Genomic DNA, 26,547 nt, shown 5'->3' on the forward strand with positions numbered 1-26,547 from the left:
TTTAGTGTCAACCTAAATTGCCACTACGTTGGAGTTTATGAACTACTAATATTTAACAGGTTGCACCACACAAATAGTTTCTGTCAACAATATTGCAAAAAACACGGGTACAATTTCCGCAAAACGTGGTGGAAAGGTGGAGCAGATCCGACTCAAAGGGAATTTCAAAGTATAACTATATAGTAGCCTGGCTATTTTTTTTTTTTTTCGAAACAATAGCGAAAGAAAAACTTGGAGAGTGGAGGTCTCTGTGTCCATTTAGTGAATGATAAAATTGGGCGTAGGCCATTGCCGGTGTCATTCATTTCTTCACGTCTTACAACATAAATAAATGCAATAGTCTAGTGAAGTCAGAAATGAGCCTGAGGTTTGTAAATATAGCTCAAATAATCAGAAAGATATGGTGAACTAGGAAAAAACACTTTTTTTTTTTTGTAATTTATTGTTGCAAACTTGTACATTTCAGTTGACTCAACTTACATATTTAATTAACTGTATCAGTGCAAAAATCCTCTAATGCAATTTACTTAAAGGAGGCACAAAGGCACAGTTTACTACATGCCCTCATAGCATAGACACTTTGGCTGCTAGCCACTGGCTAACTTGCGTCAGCACTGATTTTTTTCACGTTTTTTCTGACCGACAGTATTCTGTGAATATGATCAACTTCGCTCCGTGTTAAAATTGGCCGGAGTTCTCAGACTGGCTGTCATGACTTTTATTTTGAAAACTATCTGAATTGCGGCCATATTGAAATCGTTATTGTTGCTGGCTCCACTCACGCAGCAACCAAGCCAAACACTACTGGTAGCCAGCCAGCCAGCCTACTGCACTTGTGTACATCACGGTCTGTCAATCCTTTTTTTCGTCTACCACGTGGACATATGCTGGACAGTGGAAGTCGGTTTTCCTGTAGGACTAAATACCGGTAACGTAAATGTTGATGAATGAAATGTAATGTCCTAATATTTGGTAGATTATCCGGTGTGATTTGTATTTGAGTTCATTTCGCCCACCAGCTAAGTTAGCTAGTGAACTTAATGTAACTTACTTACCGTAGAGCATTAACGTTAACTAAGCCTGATTTCCAATCACTGATAACGATGTGAGTTTATAGTTTAACGTTAGTGAATTAGCTGTTACAGCTAATTGGTTCTCTTATGTTTCATGGAAAGGTCAGGCACAGTCCAGGCTATGGAAGCTATGAACGTTGTTTGAACATTTAGGCAAACGTTTCTGTCCATGGAGACGTTGTTTGATGTTGGGTAAAGCACGAATAAGTTACAATGTAAATGTATAATACACATGTTGACTAATAGGCATTGTCACAGCCTGTCCCTAGGCACAACTGCGGAAAAGTATGGCTGCACCTAATGCTGGAGACTCCAAGACGGCGACTGTAAGCTTAGATGGGGCAGGAAAAAGTGTTCCAATGGGGCGAAGGCTGCCTGCTTCTCTCTCCCCTGGTCGTCTGCCGTCCATGCGTTCTCGGGACCTTACGCTGGGAGGCGTGAAAAAGGTAGGTACCTGTTGCACGTCTGATGTCAGGCGATAAATTCAGAGTTTGTAACTTTGATATGCTAAGTTCAGTGGTCCAAACAAAGGTATACTGTGTGTGTTTCATTCCAGTTCAATAGTAAGCAACGGTAATTGCATGCACATCAATTTTCCTTGAAATTAACTGTCAAATAAAGATATTGCAAAAAGTGTAGCGATTAAGGCCATGCCTGCAATTTAGACCAGCTGTCATCTTTCAAATGATCAAATCAAAAAGTAAAATGATAAAATAACAAACAATATGTTGCCTGTTTTGTGGCTCAATTAAGCTATTGTAGTTAAAAGGTGCGTGCAGTCAGTGATTGTACGCAATTTCAAGACCATAACTTTACTGTCCTTTTCAGCACTCATCATAGTTCAACATGGAACACCCTTACTCAATGTCAGCTCATGTCAAGCTAATGTTACCAAAGTGCTTTTTCTATGCATGCAGACGCCGAAGACAGAGCTGTATTTCACATATGTCCCTTGCTGCTGGCCACCGTTATTTTAAAATGGCGCACGTACATAAAAAGTCGACCTCAGCAATGAGTATGTAATTGAAGATTTCTAAGCCAATAGGTATGCTTCGAATTGGTGGTGGTGGTAATTAAACAGGAATGGGGCCACATTTATGAATGGGAAATGTTGATTTGGAACAAACAAATGAAAACGTTACACAAGGGGGCTTTAACTAAACTATATAGTAGGCCTGAGGTAGACAGGCTTTGTGGTTAAAACTATATGAAAACCAGTAGTCTGGCACAGCTAACTTCAAGCACAGTAGCCTACACATGGCAGAAATTTAAATTCAATATCAGCATCATGAGATTGTTATCATTATCGAAAATCCCGACAGGGCGAACCTGGTGCAAAGCTACAACGAGAGAAAAAAATAATTGAAAACTTCATAAATGATGTCTTTTTAAACAGAATTGTTGACCTTTACCGTTTCATGGCTTCTGCTGAGAAACAAATAGGCCTATTTCGCCACACACAACTCTAAACTAGAATCAAACATTCTTTAGAATACAGCTGATCAACTCATCTGCTTTCACTTTCAATGAAATCCATTAGTGAGCGGGCTACTTGCTGAGTATTAAAGACGTGAATCGGAAACAAATAACCTGTTGCCATTGACGGCGGTCTGTTCTCCTACACATAGCAAAGGACCTCTGAACGTTGGCGAAACGTAGGCTACCACTGCTGCACTCATTCTTTTGATTATGACAAGTGCCCAGGCATCAAGAGTGTGAAATCGACGGTGAAATCATTACAAAACTGAAAAAAAAAAAGATTTTTTTTTTGGAATTCTATGAATCGAATCATTCTATGAACTGGTAGAGCTTGAATCGCTATACGAATGTGAATTGATTTTTTTTTTTGCACACCCCTAGTGTGTCACCAGGAGCACACCTGCAGGCTATTTGCTTTATTAGAGGGGTGCACCGCTTGAAACCCTTCACTAGGCCTTCTGAGCCCTCGTGGAACCTTCCCACGGTCCTGGAGGCATTGTGTGGTCCTCGGTTCAAACCTCTGGACTCAGTGGACATAAAGTTCTTATTCTTTAGCTTCAGCAAAGTGTGTGTCTGATATTCATGCTTTATCTGTACACCCGTCATGCACCCAGTTCACTTCTGGTGATACAAGGGTCAGGTTATATCCTAACACTGCTTATGTACCTAAGATTTACCCATTTCATACCAGTTTATAGCCATTGAATTGCTTGCTTTTTCACAGCCTCCATTTACCTCTGAAGAGCAGAGAAGGTTACAGGCTCTGTGTCCTGTGGGGGCACTGCGTACATATGTATCGTGCACTCTAGTTCTTGTAGTGTGACCATCTCTTTGTATGCTTCGCTAAACCAGTTTGTGGCAGGGTGCAGTCTAAGCACTCCCACTCTCTTGTGGAGGGTATTACACTGGCTTACAGTTGCAAGGGCCTACCTTTGCCCTAGGGATTGCGTGCTTATTCCACTAAGGGGATGGCAGCCTCATGTCCTTTGTTTAAAGGAATGCCAGCGGAACAGGTATGCTCTGTGGCGTGGTGGTGTCACCCCACAAGTTTGTAAGCTTCTACCGTTTGGACGTCGTGGCCCCTTTGGTGGCTTCTTCCATCGTTTCCTCAAGGGCAGAGTGTGTGTAATTCAGTCTTGCTGTGTGTGGTGTGTTTAAATGCCCCATACAATCTGTGTTGTACTGAGTGAATCAACTAAAAGGGAATGTAAGGTTATGCATATCCCCTGTTCCCTGAGATAGATAGATAGATAGATAGATAGATAGATAGATACTTTATTGATCCCCAAGGGGAAATTCAAGGTCTCGGTAGCATACAGACATCACACACAACATTCACTAACAGCAGAAAAGTAATTAAAAGTATATAATATTAAAAAAAACACAACTAAGCAATAAGGACAGTAGAAGATAATATACTAATACAAATTATACTAATAACACTGAATCTAAATGAAGTCTAAAACAGTAACCACATAGTGGGTGATTAAGCATGAGATGCTTGCAATGACTGAGGCAGGGACTGAGCCTGTGATTCTCTGTGCATAGTAAGGTAAGGTACTCTGTGAGAGTGAGTGTCATGGTGATGGTGCAAATGAGTAAGTCCAACAGTGCAAGAATAAAGTCTAGAAACCAGCATAAAATAAATATGGACATATAAGCGAGTAGGCAAGGTAATATAAAAAAAAACTATATCTATATATATATATATATATATATATAACTATATTAAGTAAAGGTATAAGTGTGGCCACAATCCGGCTGTGGAATGGAGGGAGGTATGAGATACAACACTGGTTTGCCAGACTCAGCAGCAGTTGCTCGGTGAAGAGCGCTGGATTGAACTGAAGAGTAGACTGTGGTGACATGGTTTATGTAGGCTGGATGGAGCCTCCATACGTCATCACGTGTCATTTGCCTTTTAGCCGTGAATAGAGGTGTCTTCAGCCAGATACGAGAGCGCATGAAATCCCATACAATCTGTGTTGTACCTCAGGGAATATTGCTTATATGCCAACTTCAGAGATAACAACCCTCGCTCCATGTGGCGAGGCATCCAGAACATCACAGACTTCAAGCAACGCCACAAGACCACCTCTCCTGCTGGCTCCTCTCTACTGGACCAGCTCAACACCTTTTTCTCACGCTTTGAGGAAGACAACAGCAGACAGGCAGAGGACATACTGCTGACACCATCAGAGCATGACCAGCCCCCCACGATCCACGGTCCTGCGTGGTCCTGCGTGGCACCGACATCAGCAAAGCACCAGGACCAGATGGAGTACCAGGGAGGGTGCTGAAATCATGCGCTTATCAGCTTGCTGCATTATTTACTAACATGTTCAACCGCTCGCTGCAGCAAGCCACAGTCCCCGCCTGCCTGAAAACTGCCACCATAATTCCTGTGACCTCTGCCATCACAGGGTTGAATGACTACCGGCCTGTGGCCCTGACGCCAGTGTTCATAAAATGCATGGAGCGACTAGGGTTACAGCATATTAAGACCCATATCCCGCCCAGCCTTGACAAACATCAGTTCGCCTACAGGTCCAAAAGATCCACAGACGACGCCAACTCCATCGCCCTCCACACTGCCCTCAGCCACCTGGAAAGCCCTAACACATCAGGATGCTGTTTGTTGACTTCAGCTCGGCATTCAACTCCATCAGTCCCAGCCGACTGATCAACAAACTTATTGCAGATTGTACATCTCGAAGGACCTGAGCTGGACTGTGAACACCACCCACATCATCAAAAAAGCCCAGCAGCGTCTCTTCTTCCTGAGAACGCTGAGGAGAAGCAAACTCCCTCCACCTTTGCTGAGGAACGTCTACCACTGCACAATAGAGTGTCCTCACTTTTGGATGCACGGTGTGGTACGCCAGCTGCACTGCAGCAGAGAGGAGACGATTGAATAGAGTCACCAAGACAGCTCAGTGGATCGTTGGCTCCCCACTCCCAAGCCTGGATGAGATCTACAACCCCTGGCATAAATTATGGAATCACCAGTCTTGGAGGATGTTCATTAAGTTGTTTCATTTTTTAGAAAAAAGCCAGATCACAGACATGACACAAAACTAAATTCATTTCAAATGGCAACTTTCTGGCTTTAGGAAACATTAAAGGAAATCAAGAAAAAAAAATCAGTTAGTCCATAACAGTGGCTTTTTTTAGACCAAGCAGAGGAAAAAAAATATGGAATCACTCAATTCCAAGGAAGAAATTATGGAATCACCCTGTCAATTTCCTTTCCCACCAGCACCAGATTAGATCTGGTGATCACCAGATTAGATCACCAGTTAATCTGCAGTTAAAAAGGAGCAATCACACCTTGGAGAGCTGTTGCACCAAGTGGACTGACATGCATCATGGCTCCAACACGAGAGATGTCAATTGAAACAAAGGAGAGGATCATCAAACTCCTCAAAGAGGGAAAATCACACGCAATGTTGCAAAAGATGTTGGTGACCGAACTGTGAGAAATCGCCTAAAGGAAATGGGATTTACATACAGAAAAGCTAAACGAAAACCATCATTAACACCTAAACATAAAAAAACAAGGTTACAGTGGGCTAAGGAAAAGCAACCTTGGACTGTGGATGACTGGATGAAAGTCATATTCAGTGATGAATCGCGTAACTGCATTGGGCAAGGTGATGATGCTGGAACTTTTGTTTGGTGCCGTTCCAATGAGATTTATGACAACTGCCTGAAACTTAAGACAACTGCCTGAAGAAAACATGCAAATTTCCTCAGTCATTGATGATATGGGGCTGCATGTCAGGTAAAGGAATTGGGGAGATGGCGATCGTTACATCTTCAATAAATGCAAAAGTTTATATTGACATTTTGGACCCTTTACTTAACCCATCAATTGAAATAATGTTTGGGGATGATGACATAATTTTTCAAGATGATAATGCATCTTGTCATAGAGCAAAAACTGAAAAAAATCCTTGAAGAAAGACACATAAGGTCAATGTCATGGCCTGCAAATAGTCCGGATCTCAATCTGTGGTGGAAGTTGAAGAAAATGGTGCATCCCAAGGCTCCAACCTACAAAACTGATCTGGCACCTCAATCAGAGAAAGTTGGAGCCACATTGATGAAGAGTACTGTTTGTCACTCATTAAGTCCATGCCTCAGAGACTGCAAGCTGTTATAAAAGCCAGAGGTGGTGCAACAAAGTACTAGTGGTGTGTTGAAGTGTTTTTTTGTCAGTTTGTTTTTCATGATTCCATAGTTTTTGCCTTGGAATTGAGGGATTCCATATTTTTTTTCCCTCTGGTTGGTCTAAAACAAGCAACTGTTACGGATTTTTTTTTGTTTTTTTTTAATCCCTTTAATGTTTCCTAAAGCTAGAAAGTTGCCATTTTAAATGAACTTAGTTTTGTGTCATGTCTGTGATCTGGCTTTTTTCTAAAAAATTAAACAACTGAATGAACATCCTCCAAGACTGGTGATTCCATAATTTATGCCAGGGGTTGTACTCGAGCCATCTCCTCCAACGGGCCACACAAATACAGAGTGATCCCACTCACCCAGGTCACTCTCTTTTCACCCATATCCCGCCCAGCCTTGACCAACATCAGTTCGCCTACAGGTCCAACAGATCCACAGACGCTATCTCCATTGCCCTCAGCCACCTGCCCTCCACACTGCCCTCAGCCACTGAGTCTGCCGTCTGGCTGATCATAGCTGCTATAGGAATGGCTGCCAAATGAAATTTCATTGTATCCTGTGTGCAATGACAATAAAGCTTCTTATCTTATCCTTGCCTTTTTTTTAATCGTTCTAAGCTGCTGTTCTGATCACAAAAAAACACTGCCTAAGTCAGTACAAAGTCATTTCATTACTTTTAATAATTGATTGAATTGAATTGTTTTTATTATTACCTGCATCTACGTCTTACTGAGGTGAATAACTCAGAAACATTGTTTTGAAACTCCACAGAAAACCTTCACACCTAACATCATTGGACGGAAAGTCAAGGAAGAGTAAGTGAATGTTTTGCCATTGTATGATGTTCAGAAAATAAATGATAATCAGCACAAAGTTCAGGGTTCCCACACATCCTGGAAAGCCTGAGATTTTCGAGACTAATTTTCTACAAACATGAACATACCAAAAACAAGAAAAACCTTTTTGCCACTGTGGGTCTTTAATTCAAGTCAAGTCAAGTCTATTTATATAGCGCATTTCATACACAGAGGTCATTCAATGTGCTTTACATACAGAAAAGCAAACAGTAATGACAAATAAAGGCAGAGAAGGGCAATATAGTCAAAGAATAGTTCAAAAGGTAATAGGGCTGTCACTTTACCTTCGAAAATCGATTGCCCAATTGATTGGACCAACCAACACAAGTTTCGAAAACTAAAATAGGGAATCAATTTTAACCAAATATGTACACTTCATTTTAAACAAATTAAACAAATAAAAAGGTAGATGTAACAAAACCCACAAACAACCAGAAAAAGAAAATAAAGAATTCCGAAAGTGCAGTAGGCATTGCGAAAATGGAAACATCTAGACATGGAAAATCGATTTTACAATCGATTCAATGAACGCTTATGTCTGAAAAATCGAACGGGATTTTTTCACAAAAGTGACCTCCCTAAAAGGTAAAGATCATAATAAAAAGAAAACATAAAACGCACAAGGTAAAATCAGAGTAAATAATAAGCAATAAAGTAGTAAAAAAGTAATAAAAGACAAGGTAGAATGATTTTCAAGGCAGATTCAGAATTTGTAAATCAGCTTTAGTCTAGATTTAAAACTGGCTACAGTTGGGGCCTTTAGTTGGTTCCAGAGCTGAACCGCAAAGCTGCTTCACCATGTTTAGTTCTAACAGTAGGTTTTACTAACATGTTTTTCACCTGGGACCTGAGAGGATGAGAAGGTGTGTACTGCTGAAGCATGTCTGATAGGATTTAGGTCCTGCTCCATTTACTGATTTATAAACAATAGTGCTTTAAAGTCAATTCTGTGACTTACTGGAAGCCAGTGCAGGGACTTAAGAATTGGAGTAATGTGGTCAGTTCTTTTAGTTTTTGTTAAAATCCTAGCTGCTGCATTTTGTATCACCTGAAGCTGTTTAATAGTCTTTTTAGGAAGGCCTGTGAACAGTCCATTGCAGTAATCAACCCTGCTGGAGATAAATGCATGAATGAGTTTTTCTAAGTCATGTTTTGACATTAGCCCTCTGAGTTTGGCAATATTTTTGAGGTGGTAAAAAGCTGATTTAGTCGCTTTCATGTGGCTGTTGAAATTTAGATCACTGTCAATTAATACACCAAGATTTTTAACAGTATCCTTTGCCTTCAACCCTTTTGTGTCAAGGAGAGTGGCAACCCTAAGTCTTTCCTCCTTTTTACCAAATATAATTACTTCAGTTTTTTCTTTATTCAGCTGAAGAAAATTTTGAGACATCAAGGTGTTGATTTGTTCTATACACTGACACATAGATTCAAGGGGACCATAGTCGTTTGGTGACAGAGCTAAGTAAAGTTCTGTGTCATCTGCATAGCTATGATATGAAATCAAATTATTTTGGATGATTTGTCCAAGTGGGAGCATAGAGGTTGAATAATAGTGGCCCCAAGATTGACCCCTGGGGAACACCACAGGTCAAGGATGTTGGTGTTGAGGTACAGTTTCCGATGGCAACAAAGAAGCTCCTTTCTTGTAGATATGATGTTAGCCCTTTGATACTGTAAATCCAACCCAGTGTTCTAGTCTGTGTAGTAAAATATTGTGATCAACAGTGTGAAATGCTGCACTAAGGTCCAGTAGTACTAGGACTGATTTTTTTTACCTGAATCTGTGTTGAGGCGTATGTCATTGAAAACTTTAATAAGAGCTGTTTCAGTGCTGTGATTTGCCCGAAAACCAGACTGAAAGTAATCAAAATACCCATTTGATGTCAGGAAGGTGGTTAGTTGATTAAAGACTACTTTTTCAATAATTTTGCCAATAAAAGGTAGATTGGATATGGGCCTGTAATTGTTTAGCATGGATGCATCCAGGTTATTCTTCTTGAGAAGTGACTTTACAACAGCTGTTTTCAGTGACTTAGGAAAAGTGCCAGACAGCAGTGATAACATTTACAATTTGAAGGACATCTGCCGCTATAAGGTGAAAAACTAAGGTGAATTGGTAGACAGAGTGTCTAAGACACATGTGGAAGATCTGAGATTCTGTACTGTTTTTTAAAGTGTTTGGTAGTCTACCAAGCTGAACTCTGACATCAAGTTAAGTTTCCCTCTGTTTGTTGCTGGAAGTTCCGGTTGTTGAATTAGTAATTGAGCAGATATGTTGAGTCTGATTTTGTCAATTTTACCTTTGAAAAGAGCTGAAAACTCATTGCATTTATTAGTTGAGAGAAGTTCAGGCGCTAATTGTGAGGGGGTATTTGTTAACTTATCAGCAGTAGAAAATAGAATACGAGTGTTATTTGAACTTCTGCTGATAATGTTAGAAAAGAAAGACTGTCTTGCTGATGATAAGGGATCAGATTCCAAAAATAATTCTGTGAAAATGCATGGATTCCAGTTGCTGCTACTGGAAGCTATGAGACATACGTTCCCACTCGGTATCATGTTTCAACACACTTTAGGTCAATATCACACCGGAATTCTCCTTTAAGTACGCCACTACAGCCAAACGGCTTGCTATTTCTTTTTCCACGCCCCAAAGGCAAAATTTAGAAGAGCGAAATTTGCAAGGTGTTTTAATTGTGTGGAAACCTACCTTTAACCTTACCTCACACTTTATATCCTGTTCATATTAGTTCTGACTTGAATGGTGAACATCGATTTATCAGTTGTCTTTGACAGACAGAAGACTGATGGAGGACATAGACGGGACAAGAAAGACTTTGATAGAGGACGTCAAAGAGATGGGCGTGGCAGAGGACGTGGGCGACCAGAGGTTATCCAGTCACACTCCATCTTTGAACAAGGCCCTGCAGAGATGATGGCAAAAAGGAGAAGTAAGAACTTTTTAAGCAATATGAGTTAGTTGCCTTAAGTCCACATGAAGGCATTGGATATATTTCTGTTCTTAAAATTAGAGATGTACCAATATAGAATTTAAGGACAGAAAGAGCTAACCGATTTTTATTGGTTTGTTGTGGCCGATACTGATACGATAACCGATAATATTACTCTTGAAAAACTCGTCCCAACTTTTTTTGAAACTTGTTGCTGGCATCAAATTCAAAATGAACATATATTTTTCATGAAATAGTCAACATTTTCATTTTCAACATTTCCCACCAAAGGTCCCACCAAAGGGTTTGTTTATTTGTTTCCCCAACTAGCGTGGTAAAGTACAGACACGCCAGCACAAGAAGGCAATTCGCTCTAGTTAGGCTGAGCTCCGCTCTGCTTATGTATAATGATAATTAGGGCCCGAGCACCGAAGGGCGCAATTGTTTTTGTAAGGATTATTATTATTATTATTATTAGGGCCCGAGCACCGAAGGGCGCAAGGCCCTATTATTTTTGTAAGGATTATTAGGGCCCGAGCACCGAAGGGCGCAAGGCCCTATTGTTTTTGTAAGGATTATTATTGTTATTGTTATTATTTTTTTTCACTATTATTATTGTTGTTCCACTTTTTTGCTGTTTTTGAAGTGGTTAACATGGTTGAAAACTCTTGAAATTTGGCACACACGTCAGGTGTCATGCATCGCAGTTAGGTACAAGAGCTTGACCCCGGGCGTGGCCCAGGGACTCGCTAACGCCCCCTTACGCCCCCTTAGGTGACTGATCTCGTGGTTGGAATATATTTTGAGGTGGTTAACTTAATCGAAAAAAGTCTTGAAATTTGGCACACACATCAGGTGTCACACAAAGCAGCTAGGTACAAAAGCTTGGCCCCAGGCATGGCCCAGGGACTCGCTAACGCCCCCTTACGCCCCCTTAGGTGACTGATCCCGTGGTGGGCATATACTTTCAGCTACACACACCAAATTTGGTAGGTGTCTGTATCTCCCCAAGATGAACGACTTTCGTATTTACAATGCATTAGCCACACCCAACAGGAAGTGAGGTATTTGGGATTTTGTGCAGACTAATATGTGATGAAATATGTGCTGAATTGTGATCCCAAAAAAGGTGCTTCCCATGGGTGAAAACGCATGAAATTTGGCACAGACATCAAGTGTACCATAGTGCATAGACAGGGACAAAAGCTTGGCACCGGGCGTTGCCCAGGAACTCCATAGCGCCCCCTTATGTCACTGTGACTTGTGGTTGGCATAGTTTTAGATACACACACCAAATTTGGGGGGTGTATGTAACTCCCAAAAACAAACAACTTTTGTATTAACATGCTATAAGCCACGCCCACAGGAAGTGAGGTAATTGAGATTTTGTGCGTTGTGGACATGATCAATTTTAACATACTGCTCCTAGACGGTTTGTCAGATTTATGTGAAATTTGGCAAACATTATGCCAAGATGTTGCTGATGTTAAATTGTGAAGGGATTTTTGATATGTTGTAATATATTATGGTTTTAATATCTCACCACATAAACAGGAAATGTGTCATAAAGTCACAGTGCATTGAATGAATGGTCTGAAACTTCTCAGGTTAATAGATATTATGATTATGATGATATCCAGACACCCAACAGGCCTGCCTGGCATAGCGCCACCACCTGGCCAACCAGGAAATGTGCCAGAAATGGACAATGCCTTAACTGATTAATCTGAAACTTTATAAAATATTGGATATTATTGTGATGATATTCACACGTGTAATTCACATGCCTAGCATAGCGCCACCATCTGGCCAAGCAGGAAATGTGCCAGAAATGTTCTATGCTTTGAATGAATGGTCTGAAACTTCTCAGGTTAATGGATATTATGATTATGGTGATATCCAGACACCCAATGGGCCTGCCTGGTATAGCGCCGCCACCTGGCCAAGCAGGAATATGTGCCAGAAATTGCCAATGCCTTTATTGATTGATCTGAAACTTTACAAAATATTAGATATCATTATTGTGACGATATTCACATGTGTAATTCACATGCCTAGCATAGCGCCGCCACCTGGCCAAGCAGGAATATGTGCCAGAAATTGCCAATGCCTTTATTGGTTGATCTGAAACTTTACAAAATATTGGATATCATTATTGTGATGATATTCACATGTGTAATTCACATGCCTAATATAGCGCCACCATCTGGCCAAAAAGTGTATCAGAAATGTTCTTTGCTTAAAATGAATAATCTGAAATTTCTCAGGTTAATATATATTATGATTATGATGACACACAATGGGCCAGCCTTGCATTGCGCCCCCACCTGGCCAAGCAAGTAAATGTGCCAGAGAATAACATGCAAAAACAAATAGCACACACATCAAATATGTACATTTTACAAATGCACCACGTCGTTGCTTTGTTGGATTCTGAAATGTCACGGGTTGCGGCCCGCAGGTGCTCGGGCCCGCCATTGCCGCTTGCGGCTATATTGTATTATTATTAGGGCTGTCAAAATAACTGATTAATTAATTTGAGAAAAATAACGCAGATTAATCGATTCCGTATGACCTTTGACCCCGAGCCGTTGTAGTCAGTAACCATTAGACTGTAAAATTAAGGAGAGAGAAGAAAATGTGCTGACTAGATCATTGATTGGAACATTTACTTTTAAACAACAAACAAAATAAAGTGTTGATTAAAATAAAGTCCTCTGCAATGTCTGCAGCAAGGAATTTGCATATCACCGGAGTTCATCAACTTTAAAGTCGCACATCAATGCAAAGAAATAGTGTTGACATTAGGGGAAGTGTTAATTTATTTTCATTGTGTCCCCTAGGTTATATCTGTGGCCTGATATACCTTGTATGTGAAAAACAACTTCTTCCCAAAGCACTTTTGAATTTATTTCCTCAGCATATTAGGTCATATCATAGATTATTATGGCCATTATTAAAATAATAATACAAGAGTTTTTGAACTTTAATGTCACTAATGCTGATTATTCAATGATTTATTTAAATTTAAAATACTTTCACAGCAAAAAATATATATGCGATTAATTTAGATGAATTAATCACAGAGTATGTAATTAATTAGATTAATTGTTTTAATCGATTGACAGCCCTAATTATTATTATTATGTTAAACGGAGGATCATTCACGAGAGGATTTTGGGCTGCACAGATCCACAGATCTTGTTAGAATGGTGAAATACATCCATATCCTCTGACATTATTTTGAGGAATACAGTAAGTAGCTTAGAGAATGTTGGAGGACAATAGGATTAACAACAATGGCCCCCTGCATACACTCACCGGCCACAAGTACACCTTAAAAATGTACTGCATTCCTTAGAGATTTTGATCCATATTGACAGCATCATGCATTTTTTTGTCAGCCACATCCAATCTCCTGTTCCACCACATCCTAAAAGTGTTCTATCGGAATGATATCTGGTGACTGGGGGCCTTTTGAGTAGAGTGAACTCATTGTCATGTTCAAGAAACCAGATTGAGATTATCAAACTTTATAACATGGTCCGTTATCCTGCTGGAAGTAGCCATCAGAAGATGGGTACACTGTGCTCATAAAAATATGGTCAGCAGCAAGATTCGGGTAGGCTGTGCCATTTAAAGGATGCTCAATTGGTACTAAGAGGCCCAAAGTGTGCCAAGAAAATGCACGATAACACCACTAACACCAGCCTGAACCATCAATACAAGGCAGGATGAATCCATGTTATTGGATAATAACCATCTCAATGTCGCAGCAGACTTTTATTTTCCCAATTTGGTGAGCCTGTGGGAATTGTAGCCTCCTTAGTGTAGTTTCCTGTTCTTAGCTGACAGGAGTGGCACCCGGTCTGCTCTGCTTGCTGGGTTTTATTAGAGTTACTGTTGTCTTTCTGTCAGCTTGATCCAGTCTGGCCATTCTCCTCTGACCTCTGGCATCAACAAAGCATTTACAAACTGCCTCTCACTGGATGTTTTCTTTGTAAACCCTAGAGGTAGTTGTGCTTGAAAATTGAAAGTTCATTACTTTTTGGAAGTTTACTGTTACTGTTATAAAAATACATTAATGGAGGAGGCAGGGAGGACAGTGGGGCAAGACACTGCAGCATATGTACCACTTTTGGGTCCAAATGCCCACAGGGACCAAGGGTCGAATATCTTTCCCTCCCATTCACTTCCTGTCATATCTAAATAAAGGCAAAAAGACCAAAGAAAACCTGTATTGTTTACATCTAAAGGATTTCTAGAACAATGTATTGTCTGACAAAATGTAGTTATTATGGCAAGCTTAGTTCTGATTGTGTAAATTATCGTAAAACAAAAAAAGCTGTAATTGCAGAAGATTGCCATTATCTCCAATTTTGCCAGTGTATTACCTGTTTTATTCTCATTTTCATATTTGCTTAAGGGTTGTATTCTGTTACTTGGGATGTGATGCTTTATTAACTTTTTTGAAGTTTTAATAAGATTACTCTTACTCATTGCAGCTGTCTTTGATGATGCTCGAGAAACACCAAACTCTGCCCCTTGTCCCATTATCAATATTAAAAAAGAAAAGAGGGAGACTGAGGAGGAGACCAAGGAAATTCTACGGAAGTTGGAAAAAGATAATGTAAGCTTCTATTTGTGGTGTTGCCTCTCTTTATAAAACAATGAACATGGGCAAATGAAGACAGTATTGTGGAGGATATATCTTTAGTTATGCAATTTCCTTGCTACGTCAGAATGCTGAAACTGCTATGCACAAATGGCTTCATTAATGGTTATGTATTTAGTTCATTTCAGAGGGTTTTTCAGTTGCTTTTTATCTTTGGCATAGCGCCACCAACAAGCCAAATGGTGTTGTTACAGGAATGGTTCTTTTCAATGACTATTTACAGTCAGTCATGTTTTTTTTGTTGGTATCTCTGGTTGCTGTTTTGGCATGTTATAACATATAGGCTGTTGCCTTATAGTAGGCTTTGATAGGAACAAAGACTCATAGATTTATGTACTGTTATCAGGGTTCGTACACATTTTAACCGATACATTTCCATTGACTGGTATTTAGCTTTTATCCAAAGCAACACAAACTTGCAACAGTTGGAATCAAATCCGGATTGACCGATTGTCAGTCGGTGTTGTTCCCGCTGATCCACCACTCCTGTTAGATATATATGTCTATCAGTAATATCTTTTCATGGGCTGTAACGATTAACGGTATAATGGTAAACCGCGATAAAAATGTTGACGATAATAATTACCGTTTTCATTTCAAATCATGATTATCACTGTTGATTACCGCGGTATGGAAACCAAGTTTTTAATCCTTCCCAGCTTCATCCGAGCCTGCTTTTGACATACAGTAGGCCTGGTACAATGGAACAAAACAGGTACCCTACTGATTCTGTTGTCTAATTGATGGTTTTAACTACAATTCGGATTAGGCTACACCTGATTTTAAAAGGCGGAACTTTTTCACCGCAAAATGTGCACTGTATCATGTACTGTAGCCACTCTTGCGTCTTTTTATGTTCGCGTCCACATTAAATCCATTCCACTCACGTTATCAGGAGATTACAGTAGCCTAAAGTTTTATTTTGAACGCTTACTTTGGTCTCACTCGTTGCATCCAAATAACAGAAATAGCAAACTCCAAGTTATGGTAGGGTAAGTTAAGCTATAAGCACATAGCCAATTAAACATGAAGAAAAACGTGAACGGGACACTTTTTGAAACTATTTCAGCTTGTGTAGGTCTATCAGTGCTTTCTGAACATATTGAACACACTTTTAGAAATACCGTGATAATACCGAAAACCGTGATAATTTTGGTCACTATAACCGTGAGGTTAAATTTTCATACTGTTACATCACTAGGGACAACACTGAAGAAATGAAACTTTGCTACAAAGTAAAGTTGTGAGTGTACAGCTTGTATAACAGTGTACATTTGATGTCCCCTCAAAATAACTCATCACACAGCCATTAATGTCTAAACCGCTGGCAACGAAAGTGAGTACACCCCTAAGTGAAAATGTCCAAATTTGGCCTAATTAGCCATTTTCCCTCCCTGGTGTCATGTGACTCGTTAGTGTTACAAGGTCTCATGTGTTTTGGTCTCAGTTATTTTGAGGGGACAGTAAATTTACAAAGTTATACAAGTTGTACACTGACTACTTTACATTGTAGCAAAGTGTCCCATGAAAAGATATAAAATATTTACAAAAATGTGAGGGGTTTACTCACTTTTGTGAGATACTGTATTAGGGAGTTTAACCGGTAGCCGTTTAACCGGTGGTTGACCGAATCAACGTTGACCGGTTAAAATTTTCTGCCGCCAGTTAAAAACAAAACAAAAACAAAACACTATTTTTAAAGCTCCCGAATGCCAGCCAGCGTCTGTTATTACACTGCGCACACACGTGTTATTGGTGTTGTATTGTATGGGGCGATATGATCACTCAATATCTAAAAATGATAAATGTGAGCATGAGCCGTCCCACGGCGGAATTTATTAAGCGCAACCACAGCACAGAGCCATGGCTCTGCCGCAGCAGAGCTCACGTAGCCATTCCGAAAACAGTTGAACAAATGTAGCGTTCTCTGTTTGTGACTTTGTAACGTGAGCTTTTTATAGCCCGAGCTCGGTGCCGCGTTGCATGGAAGGTCGACGTTGTGCGTAATGTGTGTCTGTGCGTGGGTGCAATTATTTTTCTCCCCAAAACAAAACCCTTATTCCTCCACAAGTAGTGGACAATGATTGGGGAAAATGTATAATACAAAGGGCACGAACTAACATTGTGTGACGGGAGCCTAACCATTCTAAAATGGGGGGGATAACTTGTTTCACGGGCAGAGAAAGACGCGCGACAGGACACGGGTATCATAAATGGCAGTTATAGCATTTCGGTGACCGGCTTTAACGGGTTAATGAGGCTCAGTGGCCGGTTAAGATTTTTTTTAAATTTCGCCATCCCTATACTGTATATTTGTTGGCCTTTTTGCCTTTATTATGATAAGACATTGAAGAGGCTTACAGAAACCGAATGGGAGAGAGAGATGGGGTGGGATTGAGAAATGACCTGGGTCAGACTCAAACCCAGGTCCCTGTGGGCCATACATGGGCAACATACGGCCCACGGGCCACATCCGGCCCGTGGGCTTTCCCTGACCGGCCCGCGTAAGGTCCGTGAAAGAACAATAGTCAAGAGCCTAGCATAGAGATAATTATATAATTATTTTAGAGATAATAAAATGGTGGCACAGGCCTATGGTTGTACTGACTCCTTCACATTTTAATGGCCTAGCCTAATTATGACCGCCGCGCAGCGAATTCCATAACCACTCATTTCATGTATAGCGCCACCTAGTTAAACACAAAAAAGTAAAAATGAGGTGTTGTAATCGCAGGTATCTGTGACCTAACATAGTCAAAACTGCACGAAGAATTGGAAGTGTAGGATCATTATGACACCCTCTGTATGCACGCCAAGTTTCGTGGAATTCCGTTAATGGGGGGCCACACAATAAATTAATTTATGTTACTATACACCAACTGGCCTGTAGGTGGCCGGACACAGTTTTCTGTGAATATCTCGAGAACTGTAGGGCCTAGGAGGTCCACCTTTTGTATATATGTTTGTCTTAAGGGGGCATGTCAACCCATCCCATTACCACTTATTTCATGTATAGCGCCACCTAGTTAAAAATTAAAAAGCAAATAATTAGGTGTTTTCATCACAATATCTCTGGCTGACAAGGTCAAAACTGCACGAAATTAAAAGTGTAGGATCATTATGACACCCTCCGAATGCATGCCAAGTTTTGTGTACTTTCGTTCATGGGGGGCCTTACAATAAAATAATGTATGTGTACATTTAGTGACGTACACCAACAAGGATTCCCGGGACACTGAAAGACCGGGGTACACAAAACTTGGTGGGCATGTAACCCCACATGGATAGCATGGAACCGTCGTTTTGATCTGTAGCCCCCCCGCTGGACTGGACCCCCCGAAAGGAGGGTAGGGCAGACACAGTTCTCTGTGAATATCTTGAGAACTGTAGGGACTAGGATGGCCATTTTTTTCCGTATGTTTGCCTCCAGGGGTCATGTTAACCCATTTCATGTGCACACATGTGCACAAACAGATACACACACACACACATACATTCACAGTAATCATACGTATGACACATACCCACACAGTAGGCATATGTACGCTTGCATGCACAGGCACGTACGCAGGCACACACAAAAGCACGCACACACACACACACACACACACACCCACACACATAACATAAACATGTACATGCACACAATTCAAGAATTTCTCAGAATTATGAACAGGCAAGATGGAGGTGGGGTTGTATAAAATTAATTTTACATGTGAAATCTATGAACTAATCATGTTTTGGTACTTGTTGTCTAGCAGATACCAGTGAGAATTGAGTGTGGATAATGCAATTTAGTGAGACAGTTAGAATCATATAGGCCTTTCAGCGTGATTTATTTTTGTGGAAAAAATGTGCTGGACTGGGCGGCGGTCATATTTTGTACCGCTCTGCGGTACATCTAGTTATATAGATATTGTAGTACTTTTTTATATCAGCCTTTGAAAACTGAAAAAAAAATGTCAATGTCAAAAAATCATTTTCGAGAATGAGGATTAAATACTGGACATAGATTAAATAGCCTATTTCTGTTTTTCCTTGGTCTCCCTCACATTTTCATCTGTTCTTACGAGTAGTAAACAAAACCATATGATTTACTTAATGTTATACAAGAATAGAATTGGACAGAATTGAGTTCAGACTTGAGTTCGGTATTTTGGGTCCGGCCCTCCTCAACAGTCCCAGTTTGTCATGTGGCCCCTTGGGGAAATTAGTTGCCCACCCCTGCTGTGGGCACTTGGACCCGAATGTGGTACAGGCACTGTAGCCAGTCGCGCCACAGCGTCCCTAATTCACTCATCTTTACCAGGGATGTGAATAATTGTGAAGTGTACTTTACAATCATTTAAATTCACTAGCAATAAATGTTGATTTGAAACTTTTCTATGCCGATATAAGTGATTGTAGCCTGTTAACTTTGTTGTTTTTGACATAATCACTTATCTCTCTTTTTAAACACAGTTCTTGGATGACCCACATCTGAAAAATGATGCAAAGAGCTGCCCTGTGCAACTTCCCTTGTCTGTATCTGGCTGGGTTTTCAAGGAGGAGTTTAATGAAGATATTGCTGAGGATGTCAGAAAACACGAGAGTTCTGAGGAAGATTCTACAAACCCAAGTACAGAAACTTCACCACTTATTAAAAGTGAGGGGTAAACGTCAGAGAAACAGACATGCTAAGCCATTGATCAATAAATTGATAATTTGTCTAAATTGGGTCTGAGTTTAGTGATACACTTTTTTTTTCTCAGTTAAGCAGGAGCCAGATCTTCCAGAAACAAAAAAGCTGAAGCCCACTTTTAGGCCTCCGCCTATTCCTCAACCTGATGTACTTTCAAAGCTTCTGGAGTCCTGCAATCAACTTAAAGGTGTTGAGTTGTTTTTTATGCAACTACCTGATTCACTTCCTGGCCAGCCACCAACAACTGACAAGACAAGACAAGCCAAAACAGAAGTCCAGTCTGAGTGTGGTCAATCAGTCCTACAAAAGTCAGAGTCACAGGTGGGTATGATTTCAAACATAATGGCAGCCTCTTCCAATCAAGGCGCAATCAAGTGATCAATGGCTGTCACACTTTCTCACTCTGAGGTCATAACTTAGCCTCGGTGAACCTAAACAAACCTGTTAGTGCATTTGTATGCTCTGCAGGTCTGTCTGGTAATTCTCCCATTGGAGTCTACTTCCAAATGACCAAAAACCCAGGAATCAATTACAACTGCTTATCTGGTATAGGGAAGGCTTTGTACAATTACAGACAGATGAGGATAGTTGGAAAGATGTGTATACTGTACTTTGGAAATATGTGTATACTGTACTTCGGTAAGCATTCGGCAAGAGTTTGGAAACCGTATGTGAACCAAGGATTTCCAGACCAATCTTCTTTTGAGAATCTGCCTCGAGTCAGCCAGGCAAGTCATGACTAAAAGTGTAAAATTTCTCAGCAAACATTAACTTTTTGTTGTGTTTCACTATCATTTTATTTGGATGTTTAATAAGGAACCAGAGGAGGACGGGAGCTGTAATCTGAGGGACTTGCAGGAGGGTCTGGTTGGGCGTGTTCTGGTGAGGAAGTCCGGTCGGGTGCAGTTTGTTCTTGGGAACGTTACCCTCGATGTTGATCTTGGAACAACCAGCTCCTTCCTCCAGGTCTACTCTTTTATTCATTGTGTTTCATGATTGATTATTTGATACTAATTTTTTGTTGTTTGCTGATAACTTGATATGAAAAAAAATGAATTTGAAAAAAAAAAAATCTGAGCATTGGATAAAGTCAGGTTCAAATCTTTTATCATGTTGATATATTAGATTAAATTATTTTTTTTACTGACGAAGTTATGGATATCTCATTTGGCTACTCATTGAATCAGAAAGTATTATACAAAGGTCCAGAAACGCAGCCTGACGTAGCCAACTCAATTCTATTCAGAATTTGAATCTGGAACCGGAGCATTGGGATGTGATTATGAGCCGTGTTTCAACCAACACGGGGAAAAATGCCTCTGCACACAATGTGATAGATACGACGGAGTATTAGGGCCACACATGAAGAAAAAAATATTTTTAGATTTATAGATTGCAGATATTCAGATAGATTGCGTCTTGTCTGTTAACTACTCATTGCCGTCATCGTGAAGTGCTGTATCTCGCGGTTGGAAATACCATGCCGTTTAGGCTTTATAGCTAGAATAGCCTAATACATGTATCCAATGATATAATGTTTCTATACAAAATGCTATTTCACTCTGTTTTACGTGGGTAAGGCCACCGCACATTCAAATAACTGCCCTTCATGAACCACAGGCCGTCACTCTCCATTAACTAATTTCTCTTAAACTGCTTTTCCATGTCTCACCTGCAATAAACATAGGAGGCTATAAACACAGGTATAACCTAAGCATATATACTATTTTGATCCCGTGAGGGAATATGTGTGCATGTATACTTTATTTATGCACTATGTGTGCATATGTGCGCATGTAGGCTACTAGTACATGGGGTGGTCGGGAGGAGGACGGCTTCATTCGTCCCTAGACATTCAGCAATAGGCTGTTTTGCATCCATTACAAACAAGCAATGTGAAATTCTAGGATTGGGGAGAGCGCCTAGTATGCCTAGTCTAGTGCATAAGCATGAAGTTGAACCTTTAGATGAAAAACACTCTTTAATAATAGGCCTACAATAAATAAATAAACCGCTAATGACGTTTAGGCTACTTTTGACCATCGCATTTATCGCCAGTAACTCCGTGACAAGGACCTAAAGGAAAGTATTTGGGTGAGCAACGGAGGTTAATGTTTTATGTTTTGTTCACATAGGCCTATGTCTAATCATTGTTGGAATCGAAGAAAACTGGAATGTTTAATTCGTCCTCCCTTTCAATCGTCCCGAGCGGTCGTTCTCTCTCCAAACTATCTTTAGCCTATTCTCAAAATGTTGAGTTTAATGTCGACACGTGACACATGATATTTCAACTTTATTCTCGAAATGTCGACATGGCGACTTTAAAGTCGATACATTGAGATTAAAGTCGACATTACATTTCAACTTTATTCTCGAAATGTCGAGTTTAATGTCGACATGGCGAGTTTAATCTAGTCATGGCAAAAATATTTTTTCCTTCATGTGTGGCCCTAATACTCCGTCGTAGATAGATCTAACCAATCAGAGCAATGAAATAGCCTAACTTGAATCCTGTAGGGAGAACATCCGAAACATCCTTCTTCTCTACAAATGCCTTAATCGCTGTTTTCTGTTTGTTTTTTAAAGTTATTGCACTGTCAACGTCTTGGACAACAGACACAATCTAAACATCTAGGTTCTTTAACGACAAGCTTTTGTTGTCAACCAAAGAGCGCTCAGGTCATGTGAATGAATAGACACCGTTGCTCATCTGTATCATTGTATAAAGCCCGCCCGGATGATGTGATTGGTCGGCTGATTTTCATACAGGCATAGAAGCTTGTCAGTGGAGCAATGCCAGACCAAATTTCCCAATCTCAAATGTTGTGGGCAGGATTAAATTCGGGGTGGCTTCCAGGCTAGCAAAAACTGAGCTCTGAACCACTAAATAATCTTCTATGCTGAATGCTTTCAAAGTGCTAAAATTATTGGCTAAGCCAGCGTACAAAATGAAATTAATGTACACTGGATGGATATTTTTAAATATTTAAAAAAGCTCACCACATAAAACCTTTTCTTCTTTCTTTCTTAGGGTGCTTTGCTTACATTATTACCTTCACTTCACAGATGAAGAATGGGTGAATTTATTACAATATGACTAAAATTAACTCTTTTGCGCCTGTGCCGATAATCTCTCAAAAATGACATATGTTACAAGCCTGGCTCAAAGAAAGCAACAGAGTAGGGAAAGGCCTCACATGGAATAGCAATATATATATATATATATATATCTTAGATTTATTAAATGAATAGAATTTAACAGAATGGGTTAAGTAAAATTAGTAATCGAGTTGGCTTTGCAAAATAAAAGTGTAAGCAATCAGTATATGTGCAATGAATAAGCAAAAACAAAATCCTAAACGGTGCGGGAGAGATGTAGCGGCGGTGGTAGACAACCCGGTTTTCTCTGAAGCGTTTTAAAGGCCCAGACCAGGAAGCAATTAGTGCGACTCCATACACCTGCGCCCAGCTCACCTGTAGGAGACACAGATGCAGCACACAGACAGGAGGAGGAGCCAGGCAAGGCCCGTGACACATACCATCAATGGGATATACATACCATTTGAAATGAAATGATGTAAAATACATATGGTAATTAGGGGTGAACGATTTTGGAAAAAAATCGCAAATGCAATAAATCGTTCAGCCCTAATGGTAATGTTGATATAGTAATGAAGTCATTGACAAATGTTGAATACATGTGGAGAGGATTTTCAATTTCAGTTTATTCACATAAAAATGAATTTTCATCATATTTCTCTACAAGATAGAGAATATAAAGTGTATTGGAACATGAACAATTTGGCCCACGATCCCTGCAGAGACTTGGTTCCCCAGTAGTGATGGATGTTATGGAGGGAAGTGAACCCCATGTTAAACATAGCTGCAAGCAGCAATGTGGGGGCCTAGCAGTACACTAGCAGGAATGGCATTGCCATGGCATGAGCAAGCAACTTTCATGGCAATTGGATAAAGAATGGCTGAGATATGAGCTCACTTCCTGTATTGCAGCACCCCCTGTAGAGCCAAATGATGCCAATTTCCCAGTGCGTCATCACAATCAGTTAATAAGTCTTTGGACTTCATACATCAAAGCCTTGCTGAGATAAGAGCTCACTTCCTGTTTGGCGGCTTCATTGCCATATTTGATTGGCTGTCACGGGCAAATAAACGTGAAACGTGAAACGAGTTTGTGTGGCTCGGTCTAAAGATCATCTCCGCTTTACGATGATGGACAGGTGAGCAACAGCGCCTGGTCTATCACGTCATCTGAGCACGCTTAGATTAGGCTTATGTTTGAAACAAAAACGCTGTGGCTAGAAGGATACATGGCTTTTAAGACCCCATATGGAAAATGCATATTATTTATGAGGTTTTATCACTAAAAACGATTATTTCTGAAAACTTTGGCCAAAGTTGAGATGTGGGAAAACTCGTGGTTTCACTTTCATCAAGGGAAAACAGCGCTGTTGCATTGCGACGTGTTCCCTCGTTCGTTTGAAATCTCTGATTGACCACCTGTTCGAGGGATTTGCGACAGCCTTTCCCAGCTGTTTAACATCTTTGTAGTGTTTAACGGAATTATTTTAAAAAACGGAGGGGATATAGGCTATCAGTTTTTTCCTAATAGCCTACCCTACGATGGCACTAACTTTTACAAAAGACCAGAAAACAATGTTAAGGCATTTGTGGAGAAGAAGGATGGTTCGTGTGTTTTCTTCCTACACCTCACGGTAAGCTATTTTGTTGCTCTGATTGGTTAGGTCTATCCAATTGAGTGCAGAGGCATTCCCCCCCTGTATCGGTTGAAACAAGCCCCATAATTACGTCCCAATGGAGCAGTATCAGACTCAAATTCTGACTAGAATTGAGTATGACTGTGTCATGCTAGGGAGGAGGCATAAAATGACAAATTAAAGGTTATTTATGGAGTTTATTTCCTCAAAAAACCCCGACGGATAACCATGGTCAAACGTTGTGCATGGGGGGCGTGTACAGTGGGCAGTGCTTCGCAGTGTTGGGAGTAATGTGTTACAAAAGTAATGTAATTACTGTAATATATTGCTGTTTGCGGTAACGCGGTAATGTAAGGCATTACAAAAAAAAAATTGGGTAATATTTACTCGGTACAAACTTCAGTAACGCGCGTTACAATGCAGTTTAACCCAAAATTAAGCGCTTGTTTTGTTTTGATACATATTCGCAAACACCACGCGAGAACAACAGAGGAGAAAAAATCCGTGCAAAATAGTAGAACGTTATCTCCTGATACTGGTTGAATATGACTGTGGCTGCAGCAGACTCGCAGGCAGACTCTATTTGCGGGATGGACATAAGCCTACGCTCATTATTTTCAGCTTGTCAGAGACAAGGCTATGAAGAACATAATAGTTAGTGCACTTTGTGTGCGAAACCGAAAGATCTCTCAGCTCGCGAAATAGCACAAGTAAATTAATGAAACATCTAAAGTAGTGCCACGCTAATCTTTTTGATTCTTGATAAAACACAAACTATGCTGTTGTGCATGTCAGCTTTGTGCTGTGAACTTAAATTGAAGAGAATAAAGGGATAGAAATGCAGAAAAAGATTGTGTAGCCTGGCAGTGCCACCGCTCCCACCACGCGCATCACGCACTTTGCGTTAGGCACCAAAGGGCAGAGGGGGCACCCAAATGTAACCAATGAATAGTAGCTTTACTGCAAACTGCGTTTCACTCTTCATCAATAACGTTTACAATGTCAAAATGCACTAACACGATGTTACATGCAAGTTTGATACCTTTTGGGTTCTCTCAATCACCACGTACTAGAATTGGTGGGTCTTCAATCATTCGTTTTCCAAGCATTTAGGCTACACGAAGCACATGATATGCTGAGTCGACTGAAACACATTCCATTCAGATAGCTAGGTGGATACCAGGCTCATAATTCACTTATATTCGCAAAACGAAATGTGAAGCAACATGTCATTGCATACTTCCATTTCCAAAGCAATGAAGGTTGCTTAAAATAACTTATTGTTAATATTGTGCTATCAATGTAACTCAAACAAATAAGGCTTGTAAACAAAAGCTGGCAAAAGGGCATTATGACAACGTAAAGATCAATGCTCTTAAAGTGACAGTGCACCATTTATAAGTAAAACAGCATTTCTTCAGAAATTAATGTTTAAAAATACACAGTAATGGTCTGTAAATAATAGGCCTTTTATTTTACTTTAGGTGTTTGAGTTATCATTTAAATGTCACTCACTCAAAGCCACTCACTTAGGGCACCGAAATGGCCAGCAGGCCACCATCTTGACATGTCTTTATTAAAGGAACCGTATGTAAAAATTGTATTTCAATTAATCATAAAATTGCCCTGATATGTCACTAGACATTAAGAAATCATGTTCATTTCAAATACTTATATCACTGACAACAGTAGTCTGGCCAGGATATTGTCATTTAAAAAGTGAAGTTGCAGCCCTCAACTGATGTTGATGTTGTCATGTTGTGTTTTGGCCTAATGCGCCACCCTCCACCTATCTACTAATTACAAAGTCAGTAGTGTTTTGTCATCCGGTTGCCAACTCTGCCAGTCAGAGGGGAGGGGAAGGGGATACACCGCTCTACAGTAATTTGAAAGTGATTGTAGTACCCGTT

At 40.2% G+C, this 26,547-nt stretch overlaps 1 protein-coding gene across 2 annotated transcripts in view; it reads left to right on the plus strand.

Annotated features, from left to right (window-relative positions):
• Positions 1-782: 782 nt before the first annotated feature.
• The window catches only part of polr3d (polymerase (RNA) III (DNA directed) polypeptide D), a 32,662-nt gene continuing 6,897 nt past the window's right edge, over positions 783-26,547 (plus strand). Inside the window, exons 1-8 of one of the 2 annotated variants that reach the window (XM_076270400.1) lie at positions 783-928; positions 1,332-1,519; positions 7,506-7,549; positions 10,391-10,545; positions 15,051-15,175; positions 19,682-19,865; positions 19,972-20,222; positions 20,718-20,867. In XM_076270400.1, the coding sequence (XP_076126515.1) occupies positions 1,361-1,519; positions 7,506-7,549; positions 10,391-10,545; positions 15,051-15,175; positions 19,682-19,865; positions 19,972-20,222; positions 20,718-20,867 (1,068 nt within the window). In that variant the 5' untranslated portion in view covers positions 783-928; positions 1,332-1,360. The remainder of the gene's footprint in view (positions 929-1,331; positions 1,520-7,505; positions 7,550-10,390; positions 10,546-15,050; positions 15,176-19,681; positions 19,866-19,971; positions 20,223-20,717; positions 20,868-26,547) is intronic. The other variant, XM_076270401.1, reaches the window with a different exon arrangement.

Source organism: Alosa pseudoharengus, unplaced genomic scaffold, assembly GCF_046254945.1.
Source record: "Alosa pseudoharengus isolate Yale_2024_CS ecotype anadromous, Long Island Sound unplaced genomic scaffold, YU_APseudo_1.1 YU_APseudo_1.1_scf_6, whole genome shotgun sequence".
NCBI lineage: Eukaryota > Metazoa > Chordata > Actinopteri > Clupeiformes > Clupeidae > Alosa > Alosa pseudoharengus.